The sequence below is a fragment of the Myotis yumanensis genome, unplaced genomic scaffold, assembly GCF_028538775.1.
Source record: "Myotis yumanensis isolate MYYU_CA2020_CCGP unplaced genomic scaffold, mMyoYum1.0.hap1 SCAF_2, whole genome shotgun sequence".
NCBI classification, from domain to species: domain Eukaryota; kingdom Metazoa; phylum Chordata; class Mammalia; order Chiroptera; family Vespertilionidae; genus Myotis; species Myotis yumanensis.
Genome location: NW_027223753.1, coordinates 46,676,402 through 46,702,608, shown reverse-complemented (window position 1 = coordinate 46,702,608; position 26,207 = coordinate 46,676,402). Strand labels below are relative to the sequence as shown.

The following is a 26,207-nucleotide window of genomic DNA, read 5'->3' as shown; positions in this document are numbered from 1 at the left end:
GCCCATGAAGGAAGACTTGTGCTTCTACTTCCTTCGTGACACGTGGAACCCTGAAACTGGACCAGACAGCTGACTGCCTCCTCCCAGGGTGGTTCTCCTCAGATGGACATGTAGCCTGGAAGGCCTCAGTTTGAGGGAGTTCCTGGATAAATTTGATATAAATTTGATATAGCAGTTACTATCTCATGCATAATAATATTGGTTAACCTTCATGAAGTGCTTACTAAGTTTTCTATATGCGCCACGTCATATAATTGTAGCAGCCGTTCGGAAAGTTCAAGAGGTTGGCGTTCCCATGCATGTCATCCTGCAGGTGCGGAAGAAGGGCCAGGGCCGCTGTCGCAGGATCGCTGCTGTTACACTGCCTCCCGAGTGTCAGCTCCCCTATCAGTGCCTTCTCCTCGACCCCCTTTTATCACTTACACATGTATTGTTTTGCTTCCTTGTTTATAATAAACTTTAATTTTAAATAATTTGAGATACAGAAGTGTGACAGAGGTAACACTGAGCTCCTGTACACCCTTCACCAGCTTCCTCCTTCCTTCCCCATGGTACATATGCCCAACTTTTAAAACATTGTTTCTGCTCATTTTCCTGAATGGCAGGTGCTGGGTGGCCAGAAACAGTTCAAGAACTTTCAGATCGAGGTGCAGAAGGGTCGCTACAGTCTGCACGGCTCGGACCGCGGCTTCCCCAGCCTGGGGGAGCTCATGAGCCACCTCAAGAAGCAGATCCTGCGCACGGACAACATCAGCTTCGTGTTGAAGCGCTGCTGCCAGCCCAAGCCCCGAGGTCGGTCCCCGCGCTCCTGCCCAGCCCTTCACTGACGCTCCCAGACCCAGACCCACCAGAAGGCTGCTCTTTGAAGAGGGCCCCTCCCCACAGTTTCTAAATGTTTTCCTTTGCATTTTCTTACATGTCTGTCCCCAACTCAAATCCCGTTCCTCAAGTGGAGCATTTTCTATAGAAAACACACACACTTTTCTCCACATCCCTAAGCTGCAGAAAGAGGCCTCTTAGGATTCACAAGCAGAAACTTCTTTCTTTATTAAGATAAAATGTCTTGAGATGCCCTTGTCAGTGGTTTATCTTAGAAATGACCTCAGCACATCTTCTGTGGGCCAAGAATTGCAAGGTGCAAAGACTCAGAAATGTCTCACACCTGGTCCCTCCTCTCCAAGGGTTTCCTGTCTAATACAGAATATGTTGCAGGGAAATGAGGCCACTGCAGGATAGAGCATGTGTTTTAATTAACACACACATGTATCAGTCCCTGGGCTTATAAAGAAGTGATGGTCAAAGCCCTTGAGTTACAGGAAATGGAAGGCTGCATGGAGGAAGTGGATCTTGAGCCGCGTGTTGGCCGACGAGCAGGAGCTTGCCAGTTGGGGAAGGGCCTTTCCAGCAGAGCATGTGCAGGGCAGAGCGGCAGGCAAAGCCGGCTGCGGAGGGGAGCTGGAGGCTGATGCGCTTGGTGGAGTTAGAAGAAGGGAAGGGAGACGGGAGGGAGACACTTAGGATTGTGGGTGGCCTCGAGTGCCACACAAGGAGCTGGGACTTTATCCTACAGGGAGTGGGAGCCATGGGAAGATCAAGGAGTAAGAGGGACAGGAGGGGTGAGGAACTTGGCTGCTCTTTTGTAGGCTCTGGGAACCTGTCACGGTTCACTGCAGGTGCCTTTTCTAATGTGAGAACTGGACGGACACTTAGGGGTCCCACATCAAGTGCCCCATTGTATGTATGAAGAAACAGGCTTGGAGAAGTGTTGAAAGTCAAGATCAAGGAGGGGTTTGAATGGCAGGTCCACCTGGATGCCAGATCCCTTGACTATTGTTTTGTTGTTGTTGTTGTTGTTCCCCCACCATGTGTCAGATCTTTCCCTTCATAGGGGACATACCTCAAAGAAAGGGGAGCGCAGTTGTTTCTGAGGCCACAGTAAGAGTGATCGAGGTGCTTGGAGGTGTCTGCCTGAGACATCCCCTGTTCTTGTAAGGAAGGGCAGCGAAGCGACCAGGACGGAGGGCCTGGGTTCTTGGTGTGAATCACTTCTTGGTTTCCCAGCAAGGGATTGTCACTGAATTTGGTGGAAGAGGAAGGACTTGTTTTCTGATTGATCAGACAGGGTTTCCTGCCAGCCTCACGGAATAATGGAGCCTTTGTTTTTGTGCTCAAAGCAAAGGTAAAAACTCATCTGCCACTTGGCCATGAGACCTCAGAGGGAGTTAGAACCTTAAAGCCCAACCACCCTCTTTACTCACATAATCTCTCCTTCCAGATATTAGAAGCAGTTTTTATTTCCCAGGAGTTAGTGGTCTCTGGGTGAGGTTGAGGACATGGAGAAGAGCAGCCCCAGGAAGAGACAGGTGGTGGCAGGGGGGAGGCTGGGACATGGCTCTTTGCAGGCATCAGCTGGGGAAGTCTCTGCTGTAGACGCCACCCCTACTAGCCCAGACATGGGAGCAGCAGCTGCGGAGGGAGAAGCACAGGAATGGAACAGAACCCGTGTGTCCTGGCTTTCTGTTGAGGCTCCAGAAACACTGCGTTGAATATGTTTAGTGTCAGTCTGTCCCACTTGGTGTGAACTCGTAAGCCAGGATCTGGGTCTCACTGACCACTCTGTGACTCCTGGGAAGCTCAGCACCCAGCATAGGATCGTCATTCACTAACGCCTGTCAGGTGATCATTACAGCCCAGCCGGTGTGGCTCAGTGATTGAGCATCGACCAGTGCACCAAGAGGTCACCGGTTCGATTCCCGGTCCGGGGGCGTGCATGAGGCAGCTGATTGATAGATCGATGTTTCTATCTCTCCCCTCCTCTTTCTTCCCCTCTCTCTAAAATAAAAACATTTTTTTTTAAAAAGCGATAATTACAGCAGTAGCTACCATATTGGTGGGTACTTACTAGTCCCAAGCAGTATAAATGCATATTTGCATTTCTTCCATCTACATCATAGTTTTTGTAGCTTTTATAAAGATGAGGAAATTGAGGCTCAGAGATGTTCAGTGACTTGCTGAAGGCCACACAGCTAGTAGTATCAGTAATACTTACAACAATAGTAGCAGTGATGATGGTTACAGCTTCCATCATGTGAGCAATGCTTGCAGTTTGCCAGGCAGTGTTTGAAGGTCTTTCATGTTTTAAGTCATTTAATTTTCAGAACAACTCAGAATATGTTGTTATCCTGATCATACTTGTCCAAGATCACTTAGGTAGAGGAAGAGTGGGGGTTTGGAGTCCAACTTCTAACTCCAACTTCAGTGATTTTTCCCCTTGTTGCATTGTCTTTGCAAAGGTATAGCCATCAGCCCAAGACTCTGGGGCAAGGGACAATTCTCTGACTGGGGGGAGGGGAGGGAGGGACTAGAGCTGGGGAGAGTAAGAGTAAGCCCTGTGTGTGAGGCTTCCTCATGCAAGCCCTCAGGGCCCTCTGTCTTCCTCTGCCCCCTACAAATTAGAGAAGTGGTGAAATCATGAACATTAAAGAGAATGTCATTTTGAGTACCTCAGTGTCTCTGCCCTTCTAACCGCAAGGCTCTGATGGCCAGACCCCCATTTGGGTTTCTCACTTGAAAACACAATGGAGAAACTCCCTGTGGAATAAATTAAAAGCAGGCAGCCACTCAGAGTGGCCTGTGTGTTGTCCAGCACCACTGATCCTCGCCCTTATCTGTGGAGTCCAGCGTGGTGCTGATTTCTGCACCCTTCAGTTCTGACACTGAGGACTCCTGGTGCCAAGGATCGATGATCCCCTGGTGCCACCAGGACGGACGATGTGGCTAACATGTAAAACTGCTCATAGTCACATTGGCTACCAGTGATGGAGCATTCCCTCCCCATCAGGCACTGAAGTAAGCCCTGCATGTGCAGTGTCTCCCTCCTCTCAGCAGGGGCACAGCTTTCTGTTTTCTAATGAGAACAGAGCTGCATGGAGGTTAAATGGCTTCCCCTGCTCACAGGCTATGTGCCCGAGTGCCATGTTCCCCGAAGCAGCTCTACAAGTCATCAGCCCCAAATGGCCCGTTCCCGTCCTCCTCTCATTTCCCTGACAGCGCTGCCCCCACTCTTCCCTGGGGCGCCATTCAGTGGCCCTTCCCATGTCTTCTCCGCCATGGCATCCTGAGTTGCCTGTTTGAATCAGATTTAACCAGGTACCAGCGTGGAACAGAATAACAGAATGGAGGAGCGTAGACTCAGGATGATAACAAGGGGACTGTATCTGAACCCAGTTCTGGCACTCGGATTTATACACCCCACTAGGGCCAGGGTGCTGTCGGAAGAAGGTGAGAGCCTGGAGTTATTTGCAACTTCAGGGTGAATCCCAGGTCTAGGGCTTACTGGTAGCTTCCCATGGCTCTGTGGTGGGAAGGTGACTTCGAGGATCATACATTCCCAGTTAGTCACCTGTGCTGACCCTGGCCTGGCCGATTTGATAATGTGTTCAGTTTACTGTTTGAATCCGTGGGATTTGGGGGATAATCTGTTCATAATCTGCACAGTCAGCAGGTACTGGTGTCAGGCAGTGTGGGAGTCCGGAGGAGCCCAGGCACAACCTTCTGCCTGGGTCACCTGTCCTGTTCTGCACGAAACCAGTGTTTTTACCTTCCTGCCTTCCCCCTCCCTCCTTAGGCCCACCATACTGCTGCTCCTCCCTCAGCTCACATCCTTCAGTGCACACCGATTATTCATTCACACATTTAACAAATACTTGCGGAGTGCCTACTCTGTGCCGGACTGTGGAGGTAGAGCAGGAGATGCTGGGGGAACCTTCTGACCTCCTCCTGGGACAGGTCCTGCTGTGTCAGCCCACAGCACTCTGGCCTGTCCTCCGAGCAGTTGCACAAGTTGTAGCTTCCTTTTGGTTGGTTAAGTATTTGATTGGGTTTGACTCTCTGATGCGCCTGTGAGCTCCTGGAGGGCAGGAATGAAGTACTTAATAAATATTTGTTGCATGACTGAACCAACAAATGCAAAGTATGTGTTCGGCAAGTCCCCTGGCTCGGCTGACACTGGCTGATGGGAATCTCGGGCCTTTGTTACTTGACTCAGACTTCTTCTCTCTCTTCCACAGAAATCTCCAATCTGCTGGTGGCTACGAAGAAAGCCCAGGAGTGGCAGCCAGTTTACCCCATGAGTCAGCTGAGTTTCGATCGGATCCTCAAGAAAGACATCATGCAAGTGAGTCACTGCTGCTGCTCCTGAGTCCCACTTTGGTCTCGCCTCCCTCCAGCAGAGCAGCCAGGGGACTTGTGTGTGTTGGGGGGGCAGTAATTGGGGTTTAGGCACATCCTAGAGCAGCGGCTCTCAACCTGTGGGTCGCGACCCCTTTGGGGGTTGAACGACCCTTTCACAGGGGTCGCCTAAGACCATCGGAAAACACATATATAATTACATATTGTTTTTGTGATTAATCACTATGCTTTAATTATGTTCAATTTGTAACAATGAAAATACATCCTGCATATCAGATATTTACATGACGATTCATAACAGTAGCAAAATTACAGTTATGAAGTAGCAACGAAAATAATTTTATGATTGGGGGTCACCACAACATGAGGAACTGTATTAAAGGGTTGCAGCATTAGGAAGGTTGAGAACCACTGCTCTAGACACAGCTCCGACACCACCAGAGGGGACAGAGAACAATAAGGACCGGCCTTCAGAAAATAACTTAAAGTACTGGAGTGAGGCAGCTATGTCTGTAGGCTTCCACTTCCTCAAAGCCCTATCCAGCAATTTCGGGAATTAACTTAGCAAACCAACCCCATGCCCGCCACCTCCACCAGCCTCCTTAAAGGTGGTGAGTCCATCATGCGCTCTCCAACTCCTCCAAAGTGCCACAGCCTCTCCCAGGTGACAAATGGCCCTTTGCAGATTCCTTCTCTGCAAGGCTGCTGGGTGCTGTCTCCTTAGCCTCCCCTGCTGTGTGGCTCTGTGTGAGAGGGGTGTGGAACAGAGAATGGGATAACCTGGGCCTCACACCCCTAGCCAAGGCTCAGACTAGCTATGAGGGAACAGCCTGCCTAAGGCTGCAGCCTGGGCTAGGGGCCCGCCAAGGCTGGACACCGCTCTGGGATCTGTTTCTCCAGACAGTTCTTCAGGCCTCAGTTTTGCATCTCCTATTGCCTCACTGTGTCTGTGTTCCATCAGCTTTGCTCCTTCTGGAAGCATCATCAGAAAAGTCCACACTAAATCTCAGAAGTTCTGCCATAGCATGTCCTGGGGCATAAGGTTCCTGGACAACCCCACTCAGCCCCACTGATCCTCTTCCTTCACGGAGAACACGCCTCTGGGGAGCATCAGCAAGGCCGGCAGGACGGCAGGGAGGCTGCTGGTTCAACTGCTTTAACTCGGAAAGGAGTCTCCTTGTTCCTTTTCTAGAGGTTAAAATCACCAGGGCAGCGGTGCCCCAGCCTCCTTTCTGTCTAGAACAGTGGCTCCCAACCTTCCTAATGCCACGGCCCTTTAATACAGTTCCTCATGTAGTGGTGACCCCCAACCAGGTTGAGAACCTTTGCTCTAGAATGTGATGTGTACTCGGGGCCTGCCTTCTTTCCTTCCTCTGGAGCTGCTGGATCACCGCCGTCCTCAGGCCTCGAGCATTCATTCAGCCAACAGGATGGAGCACTGCCGTGTGCCAGGTGCACTCGCCACCCTCGGCAGGCTCACAGTTGGGGGAGGAGGCAGACCGTGTCTACCTTAAGTAGATATTTGTGTTATCAAGAGACAAGTCCTAAGTATAGCAGGATGGACAGCAGGATGTGGGGCTCTCAGCGACCGTCATCCCACCTAACTTGGGGAGGACAAAGATGGCTTCCTGGGGACGTGGCATCAGAGCCGAGCCCCAGAGGGTGAAGAGCAAGCGCCAGTAGAAGCAGAGGGATCAGCATGGAGGAGGCTGACGTGGACACGCAGGGCCTCTGAGGGCTGCTGTGGGATCCTGACAGCGTGGTGCCGTGACTTGGCCACTGGAATCAGTAACCTTTCTGGGGAAGAGTAATTATTCTGAAAGCATATGGCTTTTCCGGGATGTTCTGGGAACACACTTCCCATAACCTTGATGAATTGCTTCATGACAGGTGCAGCTCTAATGAGTACTTGCAGGCCCTTGCCAGGATCCGGGAGACGGGGCAGATGTATCACCATCTGCAGTGACAGATGACAAGTAGTGGTGTTTGTGCAAATTAATATACCCGATTAACGATGGTGTACATTCCTGTGGGGAACGGGAATCAGCGCACAAGGCAGCTACCATCCATTTCTGCATTTATAGAGGGTCCCAAAATAATAGAACTCCAGTTTACAGGTTTTGTGGGGTTAATATCAATGACTCGACCATGTCTATGATTTATGAGTCACGTGCTGATTCCAAATATTAAGAATGTTTAGAACAGGATTATTCAAGCTTAAACTGGGAGGGTCCTTAGACACAGACCATTGTGTGCTAAGGACTTTGTGCAGATGGTCTCCTTTAGTCCTCAGGCCATTCCTTGGGTGGGATCATCCATTCTCACCTGTGAGGAAATTGAGGGCCTGCCCTCCCGCCTGTGCCTCTGTCCACATCACCTTCCCTGTGGGATTGCTAGGGCAAATGCGTGTGTGAATTGCATCACTAATTCTAAAGCATCGGCACATGCACTGGATATATGGATAGAGGATGAACAGTTCATGTGTGAGAAACAGTGAGTGCCTGGTTGGGGCAATCAAACAGAATACACCAGCCCAACAGATTGGCTTGTACCCATCCTGTGCCAGCATCTGTACCAGGAGCCTTTGTACCTATTTGTGCATCTGACTCTGAGGCAGGTCCCATTATTACCCCTGGTTACAGAGTGGGCAGACATTGAGCACGGTAAGGGAAGGTTCCCAAGTTAAATGGCCAGCGAGCAGTAGAGCCAGGACTAAGAAGCCCCTGTGTGTGTGACTCAGCCTGTGAGCGGAGTCCCCAAAGGGGTCCTCTCTCCATCTGCTCTGGAGGCCGAGGGCGGAGCTGATGTCGGGCTGTTGCAGCACTGCTGGAAGTTTTGTGGTAGTCAGTCAGGGTTATGTTTTGGCCACAGGCTGTTCCTAGAAGTAGAAGGAAGGAAGGGAGTGTTTGGGAATAGGAGGGCTGTCTCCTGGGGCCCAGGAAGTGCCACACTGTTTGGCAAGTAGCTTTTTGTTTCCGCTGGAGGCCTGACCGGGACAAGGTACTGGAGAGGCTGTGAGCCATTGGGGCGCTTTTGCCTGTGCCCCACCCACTTCTGGTGTGTGTTCCCATTAAGGCCTCAGTCCCAGACTCCAGCAGTTACCCAACCTCTTGCTTCCTCCTCCAGGGAGAGCACCTTGGGAGAGGCACGCGGACACACATCTACTCTGGGACCCTGGTGGATTACAAGGATGACGAAGGAACTTCTGAAGAGAAGAAAATAAAAGTGATCCTCAAAGTCTTGGACCCCAGCCACAGGGACATTTCTCTGGCAAGTGTCCTCCTAACCCACCTCCCGTTTCTGGAACCTGTGGAGCACAGTCAGCTGGGAAGAACCTTTGCCCTTATTTTGGCCTTATTTATGGTTTTCAAACATGTCTTTTATGTAATCCCTTTTTTCACATGTAATCTTAGATAAGGGAGGGAGGATTGGAGATGAAGTAGATTGAGCAGCAATTCCCGCCGGCCTATCCCTCCCCTCTCCTCCTATTTTCTACCTGGAGGTTCTTGTGGCCCCAGGACTCCAGCCGAATGGTCTCAGAGTCTCTCATGTAGTCAGGCTGTCACTCCACAGTGGATTTCAAAAGAAACAAGGAGGACCCAGGAAAGCCCAGGGGAGTGGAAACGTACCCTGGGTCCCACGGGCTGTTAGAGAGATGGAGCCTGTTTGCGCCCTAGTGTCCCTTTTATTCTAATACAGTGCTGCACATTGTCATTTCCCAGCGTTTAAAGGGAGCGAAAGTGGTAGGCGTGAGTATGCAATGGGGAAATTGATAGCTAGCCTATCTCACCAGCCTGGCTCCATATCTTATTAGGTTTTTCTAAATAAATACCACCCCCCAGCCAGACTGAGGTCAAGGGGAAGGCCTGGCACTGCCCCTGGGAAGTCGAGGCCGGGAGCAGTCTTCAGGACCTGGGGGATGAGTCCTGAGCTTTCTGGGATCCATCGGCTTTTTCTCTCAGCACAGTCCGTATGGGGTCGGGTCAGACCAGGGTGGCTTACTCTTGACCTTCCTTCTCCCACAGGCCTTCTTCGAGGCAGCCAGCATGATGAGACAGGTCTCCCACAAACACATCGTGTACCTCTATGGTGTCTGTGTCCGAGACGTGGAGAGTAAGTGTATTCTCTTTGGGAGAGGCGGATGGCCCTGGCTGGGGGGGCATGGGCGCTGTGAAGACACCTGGGGGTGGGGGAGCTGATACCCTCTTCTTGTTGTCCTCGCTTCTTGCCTTTCGTTTTGCAATCGAGGGATTTGAGGTACTGAGCAGGTCACGTGTTTAGTTTAATAGTGACCCTAAAACTAAATCCCATTTGTTTTTCACTCATTTCTTGAATGTTCTCTTCTTGCCAACTCTGGGCCCTGGAAGGTTGGGTAGATAAGTGGAATTGTTCCCCTGTGAGTCGATGCAGAAGGAGCTCTAGGCCGGGCTTGAACCCAGGGCTTGAACCGGCTCTGAATCACTCTGCTGTTTGCCCCTCCCGAGGGTGTTGGCATCCTCCCAGGCCGAGCACCAGCCACTCAAGCTCTCACAGGGGAATGAGGGAAAGTACTGTCCCAGACAGATAGAAGGTTCTAGATGGGGCTCGTTCTGTGCTTATAGATATCATGGTGGAAGAGTTTGTGGAGGGCGGGCCTCTGGATCTCTTCATGCACCGGAAAAGCGACGTCCTCACCACTCCGTGGAAATTCAAAGTTGCTAAACAGCTGGCCAGTGCCCTGAGTTACTTGGTAAGTATCTTCTGATCTGATGTTGGTGGAGGTCTGCCAGGAACCAGAATGCCCTAGTAGGTAGGAACGCGCTGGTAGGAAGGAGGTGCTAGCCAGGGATAGCCAAGCAGGCTGGGGTGCCCAGACTCTGCGGTTAAACACAGGCATGCCTGCTGCTTCGTGAACATGGTCATATTGGGTTGCTCTATGTGCTCCAAACGTATGAATCTTGATTAGGGAACATCTGTCATGTCAGAGGACTGACTTCTGCATTGCAGTGTATGGTAGGAGGAGAAATAGTGCAATACCTGTTGAATGAATGAAACTACCAGTATCAGTAGCAGCTCACATTTAGTGAGTGCTTACCATGGTTCCACTGTTCACATGTTTTACACGTTCTGTTCACATGTTTTACACGTTCTAATTCATTTATTTCTCACAAAAGCCCTATGAGGCATGTTCTACTGTTATCCCTGTTTCACTGATGAGGCCCATTCTGTAATGTGCTCGGGTCACATGTTGGATGGGAGACCTGGGCTGCCCCGGTCTGGCTGTAGCTGGGGACTATGGAGGGGTTGACCCAAGGGGCCAGGGTTAGAAATGGAGGGAGTGTGGGAAGGACCGAAGACAGGCAGCCAGGGGCAGCCTTGTTGAGCTCACCCTTTCTGCTCTGCAGGAGGATAAAGACCTGGTCCATGGAAACGTGTGCACTAAAAACCTCCTCCTGGCCCGTGAAGGCATCGACAGCGAGTGTGGCCCGTTCATCAAGCTCAGTGACCCTGGCATCCCCATCACTGTGCTGTCCAGGCAAGGTGTGTCTCCTCCTCCCCAGGCCTCGCCCTTCCCCTCTCCCACACCTACCCCGAGGCAGAGGGGGCTGGGGTTGGGGTTCTGTCTCCTTTTAGAAAGAACACCTCAGCCCGTGGGTGTCTGGGGGTTGGGGGAAGGAATGGAGTGTGAGCAGGATTGGTCCCTGACTCCTTTAAGGAGCTGACTATAGTAGGAGATACAGACAAGTCATCGAGGTACTTCTGGTCCTTGAAGTTAAGGAGCTGTGTCCACGGCGTCGGGTTAGCACAAGGGGAGGCCACTGGTCTGGAAGTGGTCAGAGAGGTGTTAGGAGTTGGGCCTCCTGGGTCCTCCTTCTTTCTTTTGAAATCCACTGTAGTAGTTAACAGTTTGGGAGGCACCTGAGCGATTGCATTTTCTCTTTGAATGAGGTTATCATGTGTGTGGGCCCCAAAGGAAAGAGACCTGGGAGCTGAGACACTGAAGCCAGCGTGGGAGACCAGCGTGCCCCGGGGCGTGCCTCTGGCTCGTGATGGCCAATGGTCTCCAGCACTGAGCACAGTGCCGGGCACTTAAAGTTTTGCTCCGTCGAAGGGGAAGGGGAGGCACCCCGCAGTACGTGCTTGTCATCTGGCCATCATCCAGCTGGCCAGCTACTTGGGCCTGTCCTGAGCAAGGGTCTGAGGCATGGACACAGATGACTCTAGAACAAGTAGAGGAGCTGAGAGAGGCCAGTTAAATGCTGTGAGCATTCCGGGGAGTATGGGTGATGCAGGGAGATGGGGGGATGACGGGTCAGTGAGGTGGGCCTGCAGCAAGGTGATGGCAGATGTGTGATCCGAGAGCACAGCCACACGGGCCTGTGTCAGAAGGACGTGAGAAGGTGGAGAAGAACGGGTGAGTGGGCCTGACCAGCTCAGGAACCGCCCTCCTGCCTCAGGAGCCGGAGGCTGTGCCGTGAGACCACTGTGCTGGTTGAGTCCAGGGACATGGCAGAGGTTCTGCTCAGATCACTGGCCTTAGAAGCCAGAACAGAGGCTGAGAGGTCCCTGGTATGAGAGAAGGGTGACTTCTTTACTTCAGTCTTCTCTTCTCTTGTTTTCCAAACGAAAGAAACCCACAATAAACAAATATAACATTGCTGGGTGATGGTTCAGAGGAGTTGAGATTCGCCCGTGCCTGCTCTGTGTAAGTTGGCCTCTTCTCCCTGTCTTCTCTTTCTGGAGCCTCTGTCCACATGGCCCCCCTGTTCTCCCTCCTCAGGGTGTTGGCCTCCACCCTGGGTGCTGTGCTGTTTCTGAGGCCAGAGCTTCAGAAGATGGGGCTGCACACTCTCTCTTGGTGAGTCTGATAAACAGACATGTCTGCTGGCCCTGATTCAGCCTGATGCATCTACAATGTCAAGGATGAGGGGCCTGGATTCATTTGGAAAGCACTACTTGAAATAGTTTCTCTATGAGCTCACAGTGTTTGCTGCAACGATGGTGATTTGCTCCCCAGGTGATTGCAGAGACTGATCTGTGATGTCTGCTGTCTTTCTGCAGAATGCATAGAACGAATCCCATGGATTGCTCCCGAGTGTGTAGAAGACTCCAAGAACCTGAGCGTGGCCGCTGACAAATGGAGCTTTGGAACCACACTCTGGGAAATCTGCTATAATGGCGAGATCCCCCTGAAAGATAAGACACTGATTGAGGTGAGCTTTTGTTTTCTAGGGTGTGAGCTGAGTGAAGGCTCCTGGGATGCTCATGGCTGTCTTAGGAGTTACCAGGAAGTCTCATATTGTGGAAGGAGATGGGCCCATCTCTTGTGACTTTGCAACTGTAATTTAACTTACCTGGGCCTCAGTTTCAGCATCTGTACAATGGGGATACATGAGACCCACTTTGTAGGATTTCTGTGAAGACTAACTACATAATGCACATATAGTGCCAGGCACACAATACATGTCAGTAGATCATTATAGTATTATTTATCTGAGATTTCAAGTGCCTGTTAGTCAGCAAAATTAATACAGATATTTGTTGAGTTCCTTCTGTGTATCAGGCATTGTCTAGATAAAAGTTGGGGGCTCACAAGAAAACAGACAGGCCTTGCCTTCCCTTGAGGATGTGGTAGGAGAATTGGGCTAAAATAACAAAATAAGGATTCCATAAAGAATATTTCATACTGTCGGTGCAAGAGCCCTGCAGTTAGGTAGGAGTGCCATTACCCTCACTGTACACGTTACAGGTCAGGTAACAGGCGCAGGAGCTTAAGACTCTCACCTGGGTTCCCCAGCTAGATTGCGAAACAGGCGAGGCTTCAACCGCTCTTGTTCACTTGTGGAAAGAGTGGAGACTCTTGACTCCAAAGGGATAAAGTAGTAAAAATAACAGTAAAGGGCCACTGACCCAGACCCAGTGATTTGGAGATTCGAATATGCCTGTGTTCAGAGGTGTAGATATACCTTGTAGCTGGGAGGAGCTGCTCGAAGTCCAGGGGGAAGGTGGCACTTCAGTTGTCTACGGGAAGCAGTGAGTGGTTTCGTTGGCCTAGAGTATGGTGAGGAATGACAGGTGATAAGTTTGGAGAGATGTCTGTAGTCAGATTGTAAGAAGCCCCGATTGCATGAATTTTACTTGGGTGTGTCGTATGGGACATTGAAGAGTTTCGTTGAGGAGAGAGATGGTCAGAGGTCGACTTGGGGACAGTTCATCTGGACACATGGTTGGAATGGACAGGCTGAGGAGAGACCAGCAGGGACTCATGCTCCGAGGCTAGAACAGGAGTGGCATTGGGACCCAGAGTGGAGGGTGTGTACGTAGGAGGTCATTGAAGAGGGAGAACCTTTAACCAGTTAATCTTTGGCCAAGTAAAGATGGTGCAGGACATGGGAAAAGGGTGTTAGGGCAAAACCAGTAGGGAAACCATCAGGTCTATAAATCTCTTTGGAATTTTCAGCCTAGGCTTTTGGGAAGATCATTTTATTTTGAACTTCCTTGGAAATAAAACAGCATACCCTTTGTTGTCTGTCAGAATTTATTGAGTACCTGCTGTGTACCCAGGGCTGAGCAGGATACAGGGATGGTGTGAGGAAGGGTGTGTGCCTTTGATAAAAGAAGTCCGCCAGTCTCCTCCCGGGTAGCCTTGGTTGGGTTGGACAGCCCTGTGACAGGGAAGGTGAGTGACCCTCAGAGGTGAGGGCGGTCTCAGCTCCGTAATCCTAATCTCTCCCCTCCCCTGGGACCCTAACTCTCACATCCTCGCCCTCAGGGGGACAAGAAGAGGAACTAGTACTCTTGGGATTCAGCTACAGACAGAAACTGGAGGGTAGTAATTTCACTTAGTTCTTTTTTGAGTGGCATCAATTATTTGTTTCTGAATTTTAAAGTAATAAACAGTTGAAGAAAATAGCAATCACCATATTTCTGTCACTCCTGACCACTATTTTACACTTTGGCATACTGTCTTCCAGTCTGTTCATATCTCTTTTTAAAACAAAATTGGGATCATGCTAGAGTTATACATGCTATGTCATTTCATTAATATTGAGTACTTGATTAAATAAGCTTTACAATTTTATAAATTCAATGTAAGTGTTGATTGCTCTGTTAAACTCTAATTTACTTAACTAATTTTATATCTGGCATTTGGGCTGTTTTCAAACTTGGATTGTTCTATCTAATTCTGCAGGGAATACTTTGACATATAAATCTTTGTTTATATCTGATTTATTTCTGTCATACAATAATTAGAATTAATGAGTCAAAGGGTTTCAAGGACCTGGAGATTTTTATACATGTTGCCAAACTGTATTCCAGAAAGGTTGGGTTACTTGACTGGAATGCAGCTTCTTGGGGTTCAGATTATTTTATCAGAGATTTTCCCATGCACGTCTATGAAATCTACCTTTAAGCAGAGCTGTTGGAAATTAAATTAGTATTGATTACTCCTCCTGCCCTGGGGCTAAAAGGTTTGTGGGTGGTTCCTTTGGTTTCTTCCATGTTCTCTTCTTCTTCACAGAAAGAGAGATTCTATGAAAGCCGGTGCAGACCAGTGACACCGTCTTGTAAAGAGCTGGCTGACCTTATGACTCGCTGCATGAACTACGACCCCAACCAGAGACCCTTTTTCCGAGCCATCATGAGAGACATCAATAAGCTGGAAGAGCAGAGTAAGACACTGCCTGGCCCTGTTTACGTAACCAAGATCAGCCCATGCCCTGGAGAGCTGGCTGGGGGCCAGGGATAGCTGATAACTGGGAGCCTGAGAGTGGCAGTCATGTCTTTTTAATGTTTTCATTTTTCTTCTGTTAGATCCAGACATCGTTTCAGAGAAAAAGCCAGCAACCGAAGTGGATCCCACACATTTTGAAAAGCGCTTCTTAAAGAGAATCCGAGACTTGGGAGAGGCAAGTTATATCCTAGTACTCCCTGACCCCATCCTCTCCATCTGCATTTAAAGCTGCTTTCCATTCTTTCCCATTTCTGGTCAAAGTTCATAAGAGAACGTATCTTATTGCACTTTCTTTGGGACACTTGTATCACAGGGGTTATGTCGCTCACATAGTGACAGCATGCGCATGTGGCTGTATATGCACATAGGGCATGTTCACAAAGGGGCAGAAGAGCATGCAGAGGGAGCAATATGGGGGAGTAGGTACAGATACGGTGGAAATAGGAAAATCTCTGGGCATCTGTGTCCTACGAGGCTGCTTAAATGGGGGTGGATTCACTACACAGAATGCCATAGCAGCTTTCCTTTGGACCTCAAATGAGTTTCCTAACATTTAACGTGATAGAGAAGATACTGGGACTTGCATCTTTATACAGATTTTTCTGTAGTTCCGTAAAATAAATAAGACTGTGTCCTGCCTTGAATGTCTGTGGTGTGCCAAGCCACATGCTGGGTATTTTACAAGCACAGAGTCCCTAGTTCTTCACAGTATCCCTGAGGGGTTATTACTGCTGTATACATTGAGCACCTCTAGACCAGCTCAAAGATTTGGTGTCTGGACCGACATCACTGTCAAGTCGCTAAGCTGGGATCTAATCCCTTTCTTCAAAAGGGCTCCCATGCAAGGCTCTTGAAATGACTCCATGGTGCCTCTGTTGTAGGGTGTGCACTGGGCTGTCCATGAATGCCACAGTGGTCCTACTTGGCCAAAAATAACCTCCATTTCCTTTGGGTTACATTTCCATGGAAACTGGATTCACTAGCCACCTGATACTTGCCTTGTCTTAGCTCAGTAATAGGATGGCATGTGAGGAAGTGGCTGTGGTGATGGTAGAAGCCAGTAGGAGCCAGCTACTGCAAGGTCAGCCTATGCTGGCACCCCTGGTCTTCAGGGGAACAGCATGGGGAGCAAGACTCATCTTTTTTTTTTAATTGAAAAAATTCGACATGTAACATTGTATAAATTAAAGGTATGTAGTGTGTGCTACATTGATAGACTTATATATTATAATATGGCTGCCTATGTAATGATGTTTACCACATTACATACTTATAATGCAGTATTATCTATGTTCAGTGTACTGTACATTAAATCTTTGTGGCTATTTTAGTACGTTACAAGTCCATACCCTTAAACACCATCTGTCCTAAATCCCTGATAACTACACTATAACTGTGGTTTGTGTTTTTTAAAGAGGTTTGATTTTTTAGATTTTTTTGTTTGTTTTTGTCTTTCTCTGGTCTGACATATCTCGCTTAGCATATTGTGCTCAAGGTTTGTTTATGGTATTGCAAATGGCAGAATATCACCCTTGCTCCTGACTAAATACTATTCCATTGTATATATGCATTACTTCTTTTTTTTACCCATTTGTCATTGATGGGCATTTGTATTTTTTCTATATCTTGCCTATTGTGAATAGTGCTGTGATAAAGATAGAGTACAAATATGTCATTGAATTCCTTTTTTCATTTCCTTTGGGTATTCTCCAAGAAGTGCAACTGCTGGATCATTATAGATCTATTTTTAATTTTTTGAGGAACCTTCATATTGTTTTCTGTAGTAGTTGGACAAATAAACATTCCCAATAGTGTGTAAGGTTCCCTTTCACATCCTTACCAGCACCTGTCGTTTTATTTTCTTGATGGTAGCCATTCTAATGATGTGAAGTGATTGCTCTTTGTGGGTTGTACTTGCATCTCCCTGTGAAGTTAAGCATCTTGTTGTGTGTCCTTTTTTGAAAAAATGTCTCTAGTTCTTCCCATTTTTTATTAAGTTTTTCAGTTTTTTTTTATTTTATTAACGTATTTATGTTCTATATTTTTTTTGGATATTAAACCCTTATCCAATATATGGTTGCAAAATGTTTCTCCCATTCTGTAGGCTGTCTTTTCATTTTGTTAATTTGTTTCTTGTGCTGTACAGAAGCTTTTGAGTTTTATGTAGTCCCATATGTTCATTTTCTTCTTTTGGGCTTTTAGCATCATGTATAAAAAAATCCATTTCCAATACCAGTATTCCAATGAGCTTCTTCCCTATGTTTTCTTCTGGGAGTTCTATGGTTTCAGGTCTTATGTTTAAGTCTTTGATCCATTTTGAGTTAATTTTTGTGAGTGGTGTGAAGTAGGGTTCCAGTTTTATTGTTCTACATGTGTTTTCTCCTGTTTTCCCAGCACCATTTGTTGAAGAGATAGCCTTTCCCCATTGGGAGTTCTTGAGTGCATCTTGCCTCAACTTCTGAGCATGTTCCTGCCAGCCCAGGCTAATCCAGCACATGCATCTTTCCTCCAGGGCCACTTTGGGAAGGTTGAGCTCTGCAGGTATGACCCTGAAGGGGACAATACAGGAGAGCAGGTGGCTGTCAAATCCCTGAAGCCTGAGAGTGGAGGGAACCACATAGCTGATCTGAAGAAGGAAATTGAAATCTTAAGGAACCTCTATCACGAGAACATTGTCAAGTACAAAGGCATCTGCACAGAGGATGGTATGTTGTGCAAAGTAGGGTTGATTTTTAAAGACTAAGCGCCTGTCTGGGATCAGAAGGGCCAGTGCTGAGGCGGCAGTGCCGCAGCTGTATGTGCGCTAGCTGGTGGCCCCCATGAGCTGTAGGGTTTCGAAGTTGTAGGCACTGACATCCCTCAGCAGCTGCAGAGCTCCAGGGAAGCCGCGCAGCCTCCCTCCCAGCCAGGGGATGACCCCGGCATCATCTTTCCAGGCTGTTCATACACCCACCCGGGGGACTGACCAGCACCTGTCCGGATACTGGCACTGGAGGCACACAGCAGTATGAAACTGACACCCACCCCTCCCTTCTCCTAGTCTTCTGATCCAACTCTAGCCAGGATATTTCATTTTCTAGTTGTCTAAGGCAAGGTGGCAAATGGTGTTTACTAAGAAGTGTATCTGTTTGCAAGCCAGTACTTTAAAATTGGCAGTGAAATGATGTGGTTCATATATTTTTTTTTCATTATTATTTGCCTGGTGGTTTGCAGCACACTCTGTATTCTCTCAGTGAATGCTGATGGCTCTGGGGTGGGTACACGAGTGTTACTATCCTTGTCACTGCTGAGGGGCCAGAGGCTGTGGGGCTTTCGAGGTTGGGGGACTTGCCTGTGGTTCAGAGGTGATGCTGAAGTGTCCCCAGATCCTGTGCCCATTACTCTCCCTCAGTTCCTTTCTTTGGTAACTTCGTACTGATGTTTTGTTCTGTTTTGAATACAGGAGGAAATGGTATTAAGCTCATCATGGAATTTCTGCCTTCTGGAAGCCTTAAGGAATATCTTCCAAAGAATAAGAACAAAATTAACCTCAAACAGCAGTTAAAATATGCTGTTCAGATTTGTAAGGTAAAGAAGAAGCATGTTAAAGATTACAAAAAGGGGCATTCATCCTGGGTGATTGGTTTGTAATTAGACTTTCTGATAATTGCACTGAGTTTATTTTGCTCTACACGACTAGGATGAATAATTAGCCTCTACTAAGAAACTGAACTGATTGTTAAGTATAGCTGATTTACTGTGTTTCTTTGAATCAGATTGGTCTTACTATTTTTGCATAAAGTAAAAACCCAAACAGTGATATGTGAATTGTATTTTTTTTGTATGAAATGATAGGAAATACAGTGTGAACTGACCTTCAGCAATGCCCTCTGCCTTTACTTCTCTCCCCAGGGGATGGACTATTTGGGGTCACGACAGTATGTTCACCGGGACTTAGCAGCAAGGAATGTCCTTGTTGAAAGTGAGCACCAAGTGAAAATTGGAGACTTCGGTTTAACTAAAGCAATTGAAACCGATAAGGAGTACTACACAGTCAAGGATGACCGGGACAGCCCTGTGTTCTGGTAACTAAAACAGACTTTGGTTTCATCAGTATTTCATAGGGTTTCTGCTGTTTTGATAGGCCCTTTCTAGCTCTGTGCATGTCTCCCATTCCTCTTACCTGAGTTGGTGTTAGAAAGGCCTTAGAACATTTGGAATTGATTGATCTTTGCCCTCAGGAAACAGCTTTAGGCTCTTCCACTGAAAGCAACTCAGAGAAATGTCTGAGCTTCGAATGGCACCATCTTCCAAAGAATAGAGAAATGTAACCATCACCTCCGCATCTCCAGTTTCCCAGGAGAGGGCACTTACTTTTTTTAAATATATTTTTATTGATTTCAGAGAGGAGGGGAGAGATATAAACACCAATGATGAGAATCACTGATCGGCTGCCTCTTGCACGCCCCCACTGGGGATGGAGCCCACAACCCGGGCATGTGCCCTGACCAGGAATCAAACCATGACCTCCTGGTTCATAGGTCGGCGCTCAACCACTGAGCCACACCGGCCAAGCAAGAAGGCACTTATCTAATATGGTTCTTAAAACTGTTAGCAGTTAGAGTAGGCACATCCCTGTAGAGGCAGCCTTGGAGGGCAGGTAGGAGAAGGGGGCAGGAATGAGGTGACAAAGTGGGCATGGAACAGATCCAAGGAGACCCTGGACAGAGCAGAGCAAAATCCATGGGAAACGTGGGCATATTCTCTTGAATCACCAGTCTTCCCTGCTTTCCACCTGTCAGCCCAGAACACTGTCCAGGAGAGAAGTTGTTAAGTGTCCACTCCAGACCCTACCCACCCCCATTAAACTAATGAGCACCTGGGAGGTACATCCTACATAGACACAAACAGAGATCTCTCCCATCCGTGGAGACTAAACCTGCCTTTGTTCATTAATCAAACGAGTCAAGACACAAGCAGACAAAGTTTAGAGTTTAATGGGTGAGGTAACCAATTTCATGGTACCATAAATATAGGGGGTTCAGGCTTGGTTTTCTGGAAGTCCTAAGAAACCTTAAAAGATCCATGGGGGGTTGTAAAGGTGGTTAGAAGAAGGCATGTGTGACTCAAAAGAATGAGGCAAGAGCAGTGGTATCCTAGGAACTGACATCAGCTCGGTGTGGCTGGTCATGAAGTGGGAGGTCTGCCTTGGGGGGCGGGGATCCCACGAGCTTTGGGGTACTGTTGGGTGGGGACTTGTTTTTAAAAGGTCACTGTGGAATGGAGGGGAGCCAGAGAGGCTTGATTCAGCCAGAGCCAGTGATGGTGGGTTTAGGAGAGGTGAGTAGGTATGAGAAGTATTTAGGAAATCAGATATGGGATGCCTCAATTTCTGGCTTAGGCAATTGGGTATCATTCATCAAAACAGCTGACACTGGAAGAGGACTGGGCAGGGAGGTCACTGCTGATTCGTTCTGAACTTGTAGGCAAATCAAATCTGGGGCCTGTCCCCATATACCTGCCTCCACGTGGAGAGCACAAACTTACCCTGCTATTGTTTTGGAGGAAATATGTACTGAGATTAATACATACTTTCATGTCGTAGAATATTAAATTCTAAGACAAACCAAAGGTGATTTTTCTTGTAAGGTATTTATCTGTTGGCATCTCCTTTGCAGGAAGTGAAGTTTCATGTTTTCCTTTCTTTTAGGTACGCCCCAGAATGTCTAATTCAGTGTAAATTTTATATTGCCTCTGACGTCTGGTCCTTCGGAGTGACTCTGCACGAGCTGCTTACTTACTGTGATTCAGATTCCAGTCCCATGGCCGTAAGTTGTACTTGTCTGTTCATTTGAGCCTAGCACCCAATTAAAATGTGTCCAGCCCTGGCCCGCATATGCTTTCAGGGCGTGTGAGGGAAGCAACCAGTCTCTCTCCCACTCTGAAAAGCAATGGGAAAAATATCCTCAGGTAAGGATTAACAACAACAAAAACGTGTCCATCCTTCTGCTTTGTACGTTTTAAGTTCTTAAGTGGGATCCAGCTCGTGTATTATAATGGAAAGTGTTGCTTTCCATCTAACTTGGTTTATTCCTTGACACTCTGTGTGGCTCTCCCACATCCTGCTTTCCCAAGGAGCCCAAAGTTCTCTCAGATAACCCTGACTTTCAAGGGTCTCCTGTGTGTGAAGGAGCCCTGGGTAGGAGCTTTGTCTGAGCTTCACGTATTCCTAAATGAGGTCATTCTCACTGGGAAGGCTCCCTGGCCAGGAGGAGTGGTGGGTTGAGTCTGATCATTGAGTGCTAATAAGGATTTTTGGACTTGCATTTAGAGTTACTATGGAAAAAAGCCTTTTTATTATTTTAATTTCCAGTTTATTCTAGAAATTCCACCTTAATCTGGTTTATATAAATATATGCAACCTAAAACATCTTGTCTGGTTTTATTTTACATAGTTGTTCCTAAAAATGATAGGCCCCACTCACGGCCAGATGACAGTAACGAGACTTGTGAACACATTGAAAGAAGGAAAACGTTTGCCTTGTCCTCCCAACTGTCCAGATGAGGTATTTATGGGCCGGGCACTTCACAGTTACACCACTCAAATGTTACTATGTTTTCACAGTTTGCATTTATCCAGCAAGGGACAAGGTGGGAGGAGCAGGGAGGAGTAGACAGTTCTTTAAAACTGTTTTCTGAAGCTGAATTTCAGATATTTGAGAAATCATCTTTGGGCCAGATGACAGCCACAAATTATGTTCAAAGCAAGGATTCCCTCCAAAAGTAGGCTCACCTCAGAAAGTACCATAGGAGCATATTTTGGTATAGCCTTATTGTGAAAAATACATATATACATTTTGTGTAGAAGTTTGTCCTACTTACTGATAGCATTTATGATGTAGCATTTAAGATGTTCAGTTTTTTGTATTCTAAAGTGAATTGAGCCTTTAAGACTAATTCATACTATTCAGTACATCTTAGAGTAAGGTACCCAGAATCTAAACTAAGATAATACTTCACCTTTAAATTGGTTTACCATAATGACCTGGATTTTTTTTTTAAGGTCATTTAACCCATGAGCTTCTCAAATATTAAAATATTTATGAAATATAGGTGTGACATTTTCTATATTAATCATTCCAATACCCTTGTTATCTAGTCTTATGGAAAGTCATTTACATTTCTATACTTTTTTTTTTTTACTGTTACTGTTTCTTCTTTTTACAGGTTTATCAACTTATGAGAAAATGCTGGGAATTCCAACCAAATAATCGGACAACCTTCCAGAACCTTATTGAAGGATTTGAGGCACTTTTAAAATAAGAAGCATGAATAGCATTTAAATCTCACTGTGTATTAAGTCCTCTTCCCCAACAAATACCCAAGTCATTTAAAAAAATTTTAATGGAAAAACTTTGTATTCTGTCTAAAAAGATACTTGGGTACGTAATTCACGTATAAGGCACGCTGTGGTGCTTAATATGTGTAAGTACTTCCTCGTTATTTGTCACTATTATTGGTGCCAAATTTAATGACAACCAAAATATTAGTAAGCACTCCTCCTTTTGGAACGATATACCACCATTTCATCTGGCTAGTGTACCATCACAGTTGTGTACCAGAATAGGATATTTTCAAAACAAAATCTCAAGATGATTGCTTTCTCCCAGCTGATTTAAATATTTTTCTGGTGCATAAATCAAAAGATAAAGGTAAATGGACTTAGTCAATACATCATCTATATAGTGATAGAGCAAGCATTCTTGAACTATTAGATACCAGTTAGTATACTATCATTTCTATACAAAGATGAGTGTATTCTTGTCATCAATAGGACTTTAAACTTGGAGTTGTTTTGTTTTTCCAGTAGCTTAGCTCCTGTCCCCTTGGGTGACCAGCGGTACCCTTTTATTTTTATTTTTTTTAAGAAAACTGATTGTGCTCGGGGGACTGCTATGGAATAGACCCTTTGCTGCCTGGTGTTAATTCTTGAGAACTCAGCCTGTGCCAGTGCTTTCCCAAACAGTATACTGCTAAACAGATTTGATTCCAAGAACCTGGATGATGTTATACACGCTTTTAAGAAATGTCAATGTATATATATCCTTTTATAACTCGACCACTTTGGGGCAAGCTATTCCAGCATTGGTTTTGGAGGCAACCAGTCAGAATATATACTACATCGCACTGTTCTTAGTGTTTCAGTACTTACCCGCCATCTATAACAGTCGATCACTATTTTGACCGTCATCCTATGGCAGCGATTTTCAACTCATGGGACACCAAAAAAAGATATAATTTTGGTTCATTCACACCAGATGGCTATTGTTGTATTAGCTGTAATTTTTTTTTTTTTTGACAAGGGAAAAGAGTACATCGCTGTCTAGTCAGGTATTGCATGTTTTAACAGTTCTGGTGGCACACTGGTTGAAAATCGCTGCCCAGGGGAATAAGACTTGAAAGAAAAGAACCCGCTAGCAGCACTATGGAGTTCAGGATCCACTAGACAGTTTTGAGGTAGCTGGGTAAGCAAAATGTCTAATCTCTGATTCAATGTGAACCATTAGATCTTTATGACCAAGAAAGAGTATGAAAAATGTTTTGTTTTACCTTTTGAGCCTGAAAAGAGAGAGTTCTGGATTGATCCATTTAGATTTGTTCAATGATCCTCCATCACCAAGATGTCTGTCTGTGTCAAACCTGTGGCCACTCTATATGCACTTTGTTTACTGTTTATACAAATAAATAATACGAGACTTCACATGCATATGCCTTTTAATATTAAGACTCCATTTCAAAGCATTTCAAACAATTTGTTTACTTAGAAAAATAACAATATAGACTTTGGGAAGGGTCTTTCTTACTAACAACACTTGATTTGTACTTATGTCTAATGTTAGTGGTGCATAAGCCAGGACAGAGGGCAGATCCACATGTGCTGTAAATGAATTTTCATTTCGCAGCTCTTATTTAAAATTCGCCATCTTATGTGTGTGACTAAGCATTGAAGTTTAACGCGGCAGGAAAATGGGCAGAAGTGCAGAGCATGGAGAACCCATTATTGGTCTGCTGAGTCATGCCTATCCTGATCGTTATTCATAGGTAGTATCCTTGTATCCTTCTTAGAAATTAGTCTAGCTTTCATTTTCCAAAAGAAGTTAATATATGCAATAAATTAGACGAAATAATGTTTTTTACAACATATGCACCAATTTTTTTAACTGCATAATTAAAACAGGATAGATACCTCATTATCATGGTCAAAAATAGTAAGTCCCCCAAATTACAAGATATTTAACAATCTGAGTTCAAAAAGACTAGGATCATTGAGATTCCTAAATTCCTTATCAATTACAGTCTCATAACAAGGAACAAACTTTGATATTTCCAGGTGGCAAAGGGTTTCTCATGCGTTTAATACCAATGTCTTCAGGAAATGGTGATGTCAGAAGTTATATGCAACAAAATTGTTTTATTTTTAGCCTAACATACTACAACAGAATAAGAGACAAAGTGAAGTAAAGCTTATTATTATTAGTTCAAAATGGTGGTAAATACTATCACTCCATAAGACTCTTTCAGAAAGAACAGCATTGACTGCTTTACTGTCATACTGTGGAATAATGCATTTAATGATCTAATTACTAGTCGATACGTCATGGAATGAGACAGAAACCTAAGTTCCTTGCCACTTACAAGTCAGGTGCAAAAGTTAAAGGTCTTTCTTTAGGTGAAGTAAAAGGATTAGGGAATTAGTACTATTAGATCAGGGATCAGCAAACTTTCTCCATGAAGGGCCAGATGATAAATATTTGAGACTTTGCAGGTCTCTGTCCAGCTACTTGGCCCTGCCATTGTAGAACAAAAGTAACCTTAGACAGGGCATGAGTTAGCATGGTTGTGTTCCAATAAAATTTTATGTATGGACACAATTTCCTAAAATTTTCATTTTTCCTCCAACCATTTAAAAATGTAAACATCATTCTTAGCTTGTAGTCTGTATAAAAGCAGGTGGAGGACTGAAATTAATCGCAGGGTATGGTTTGCCACCCGATTAAGTAATAGCATCAAAGCTACTTTTCTTAAAATACCTTGTTTTTTCACAAAAGGCATATATGGTTAATAACATATTAGAAGTAAGGAATCTGTGGTAGTGTATACCAGGGTATCACTCTCTGGGGGGGTTTTATATTACATGGCTGGTGTATGTGGCTAATAATTTAGTTTGCATGTATAGCATCTTTTTTTCAGTATTGCTGCATTTTGTACTTGTACTCTTGTAATTCTAAAAATCTATAAATAAGATTACTTCTAGGGAAGGTAAATAGAAATGCACATTGGCATGTAAGAAACTCTTCTAAGGCCCAGGAAACAAGACTGTTTCCCATTTATTGCTTCAAATTTTTATGTATGGTGCCAAAATTATTCCCAGTCCTAAAATAAGGAATATTGTTAATTTCTGCACTGGACTATAAGTTAATACCGCATTGATTAAGATGCATCTACTTTTATTGGAAAAGGTCCCTTCTTATTGCTACTTACTTTTTATTTGGCAATTCTGCCTGCTGCACAACACAATTCCTTCTGGGAAATTATAAACCCGTATTTAAAGGATATGGCTAGTATGAATGTAGTTAAGGCAGCGATGAACAGCAGAGATACTCAAAGAGCCATAGGAGGTTATATAAGGAGAGAACTTAGCTCAGTACACACGCTTCTTTTTTAAGTAGGTCTCCATGTAATATGCTCCTGTGCCCTGAGAATGCTGGTCAACAAATTCCACGGAACCACCTTCCGGGGCAGAGATGAGATAAGATGAACCTCGCTTTTCATTTCTTAAAGATGACACCTGTGAGAAAAACATCATAACTAATGCTAAAATCTAAATTACAGTTGGCTTGTTAAAGATGGGTATAAGAAAAGCCATTCTACTTCTGATTTGGTATAAAAAACAGAATAGCAGAATAAGTAACAATCAAAATCACTTGTGCAAAATACAACCCAGTCTCTGAATGCCCTTTCTTCCCCGACCCCCACATTTGGGGAAAGAAAGACATTGCAGTTGCTTCGGCTGATTACCTATTTCCACCCCTCTGAACCAGAATATCAACACCTGGTCTCAGTATTCCTCTGAGGAAGGAGAGTGGCTAAGAAACTGAGCTGCATATCAAATTAGAGGTTACGTTTGTATAGCAAGAGAATAACCTAGCAGATGTAAAAACTGGCAGAAGATGTCAATGAAAATAACGATGATGAATTCTAACAAGCAATGTGAATTCAAACTTTAGAAATTATTAAAATGTAGATTTCTAGGCTGCATCAC

The 26,207-nt window shown here is 45.7% G+C and overlaps 2 protein-coding genes across 2 annotated transcripts in view; one reads left to right on the top strand and one right to left on the bottom strand.

Annotated features, from left to right (window-relative positions):
* The window catches only part of JAK1 (Janus kinase 1), a 138,484-nt gene extending 114,839 nt beyond the window's left edge, over positions 1-23,645 (top strand). The window contains exons 11-25 of the mRNA XM_070405286.1: positions 606-792; positions 5,070-5,176; positions 8,317-8,460; positions 9,216-9,303; positions 9,792-9,919; positions 10,575-10,710; positions 12,232-12,383; positions 14,693-14,843; positions 14,986-15,080; positions 17,418-17,610; positions 18,348-18,472; positions 18,797-18,969; positions 20,595-20,712; positions 21,340-21,450; positions 22,112-23,645. Of these exons, the coding sequence (XP_070261387.1) occupies positions 606-792; positions 5,070-5,176; positions 8,317-8,460; positions 9,216-9,303; positions 9,792-9,919; positions 10,575-10,710; positions 12,232-12,383; positions 14,693-14,843; positions 14,986-15,080; positions 17,418-17,610; positions 18,348-18,472; positions 18,797-18,969; positions 20,595-20,712; positions 21,340-21,450; positions 22,112-22,207 (2,004 nt within the window). The 3' untranslated portion in view covers positions 22,208-23,645. The remainder of the gene's footprint in view (positions 1-605; positions 793-5,069; positions 5,177-8,316; positions 8,461-9,215; positions 9,304-9,791; positions 9,920-10,574; positions 10,711-12,231; positions 12,384-14,692; positions 14,844-14,985; positions 15,081-17,417; positions 17,611-18,347; positions 18,473-18,796; positions 18,970-20,594; positions 20,713-21,339; positions 21,451-22,111) is intronic.
* The window catches only part of RAVER2 (ribonucleoprotein, PTB binding 2), an 85,172-nt gene continuing 82,606 nt past the window's right edge, over positions 23,642-26,207 (bottom strand). Inside the window, exon 12 of the mRNA XM_070405287.1 lies at positions 23,642-25,733. Coding sequence (XP_070261388.1) covers positions 25,587-25,733 — 147 coding nt within the window. The 3' untranslated portion in view covers positions 23,642-25,586. The remainder of the gene's footprint in view (positions 25,734-26,207) is intronic.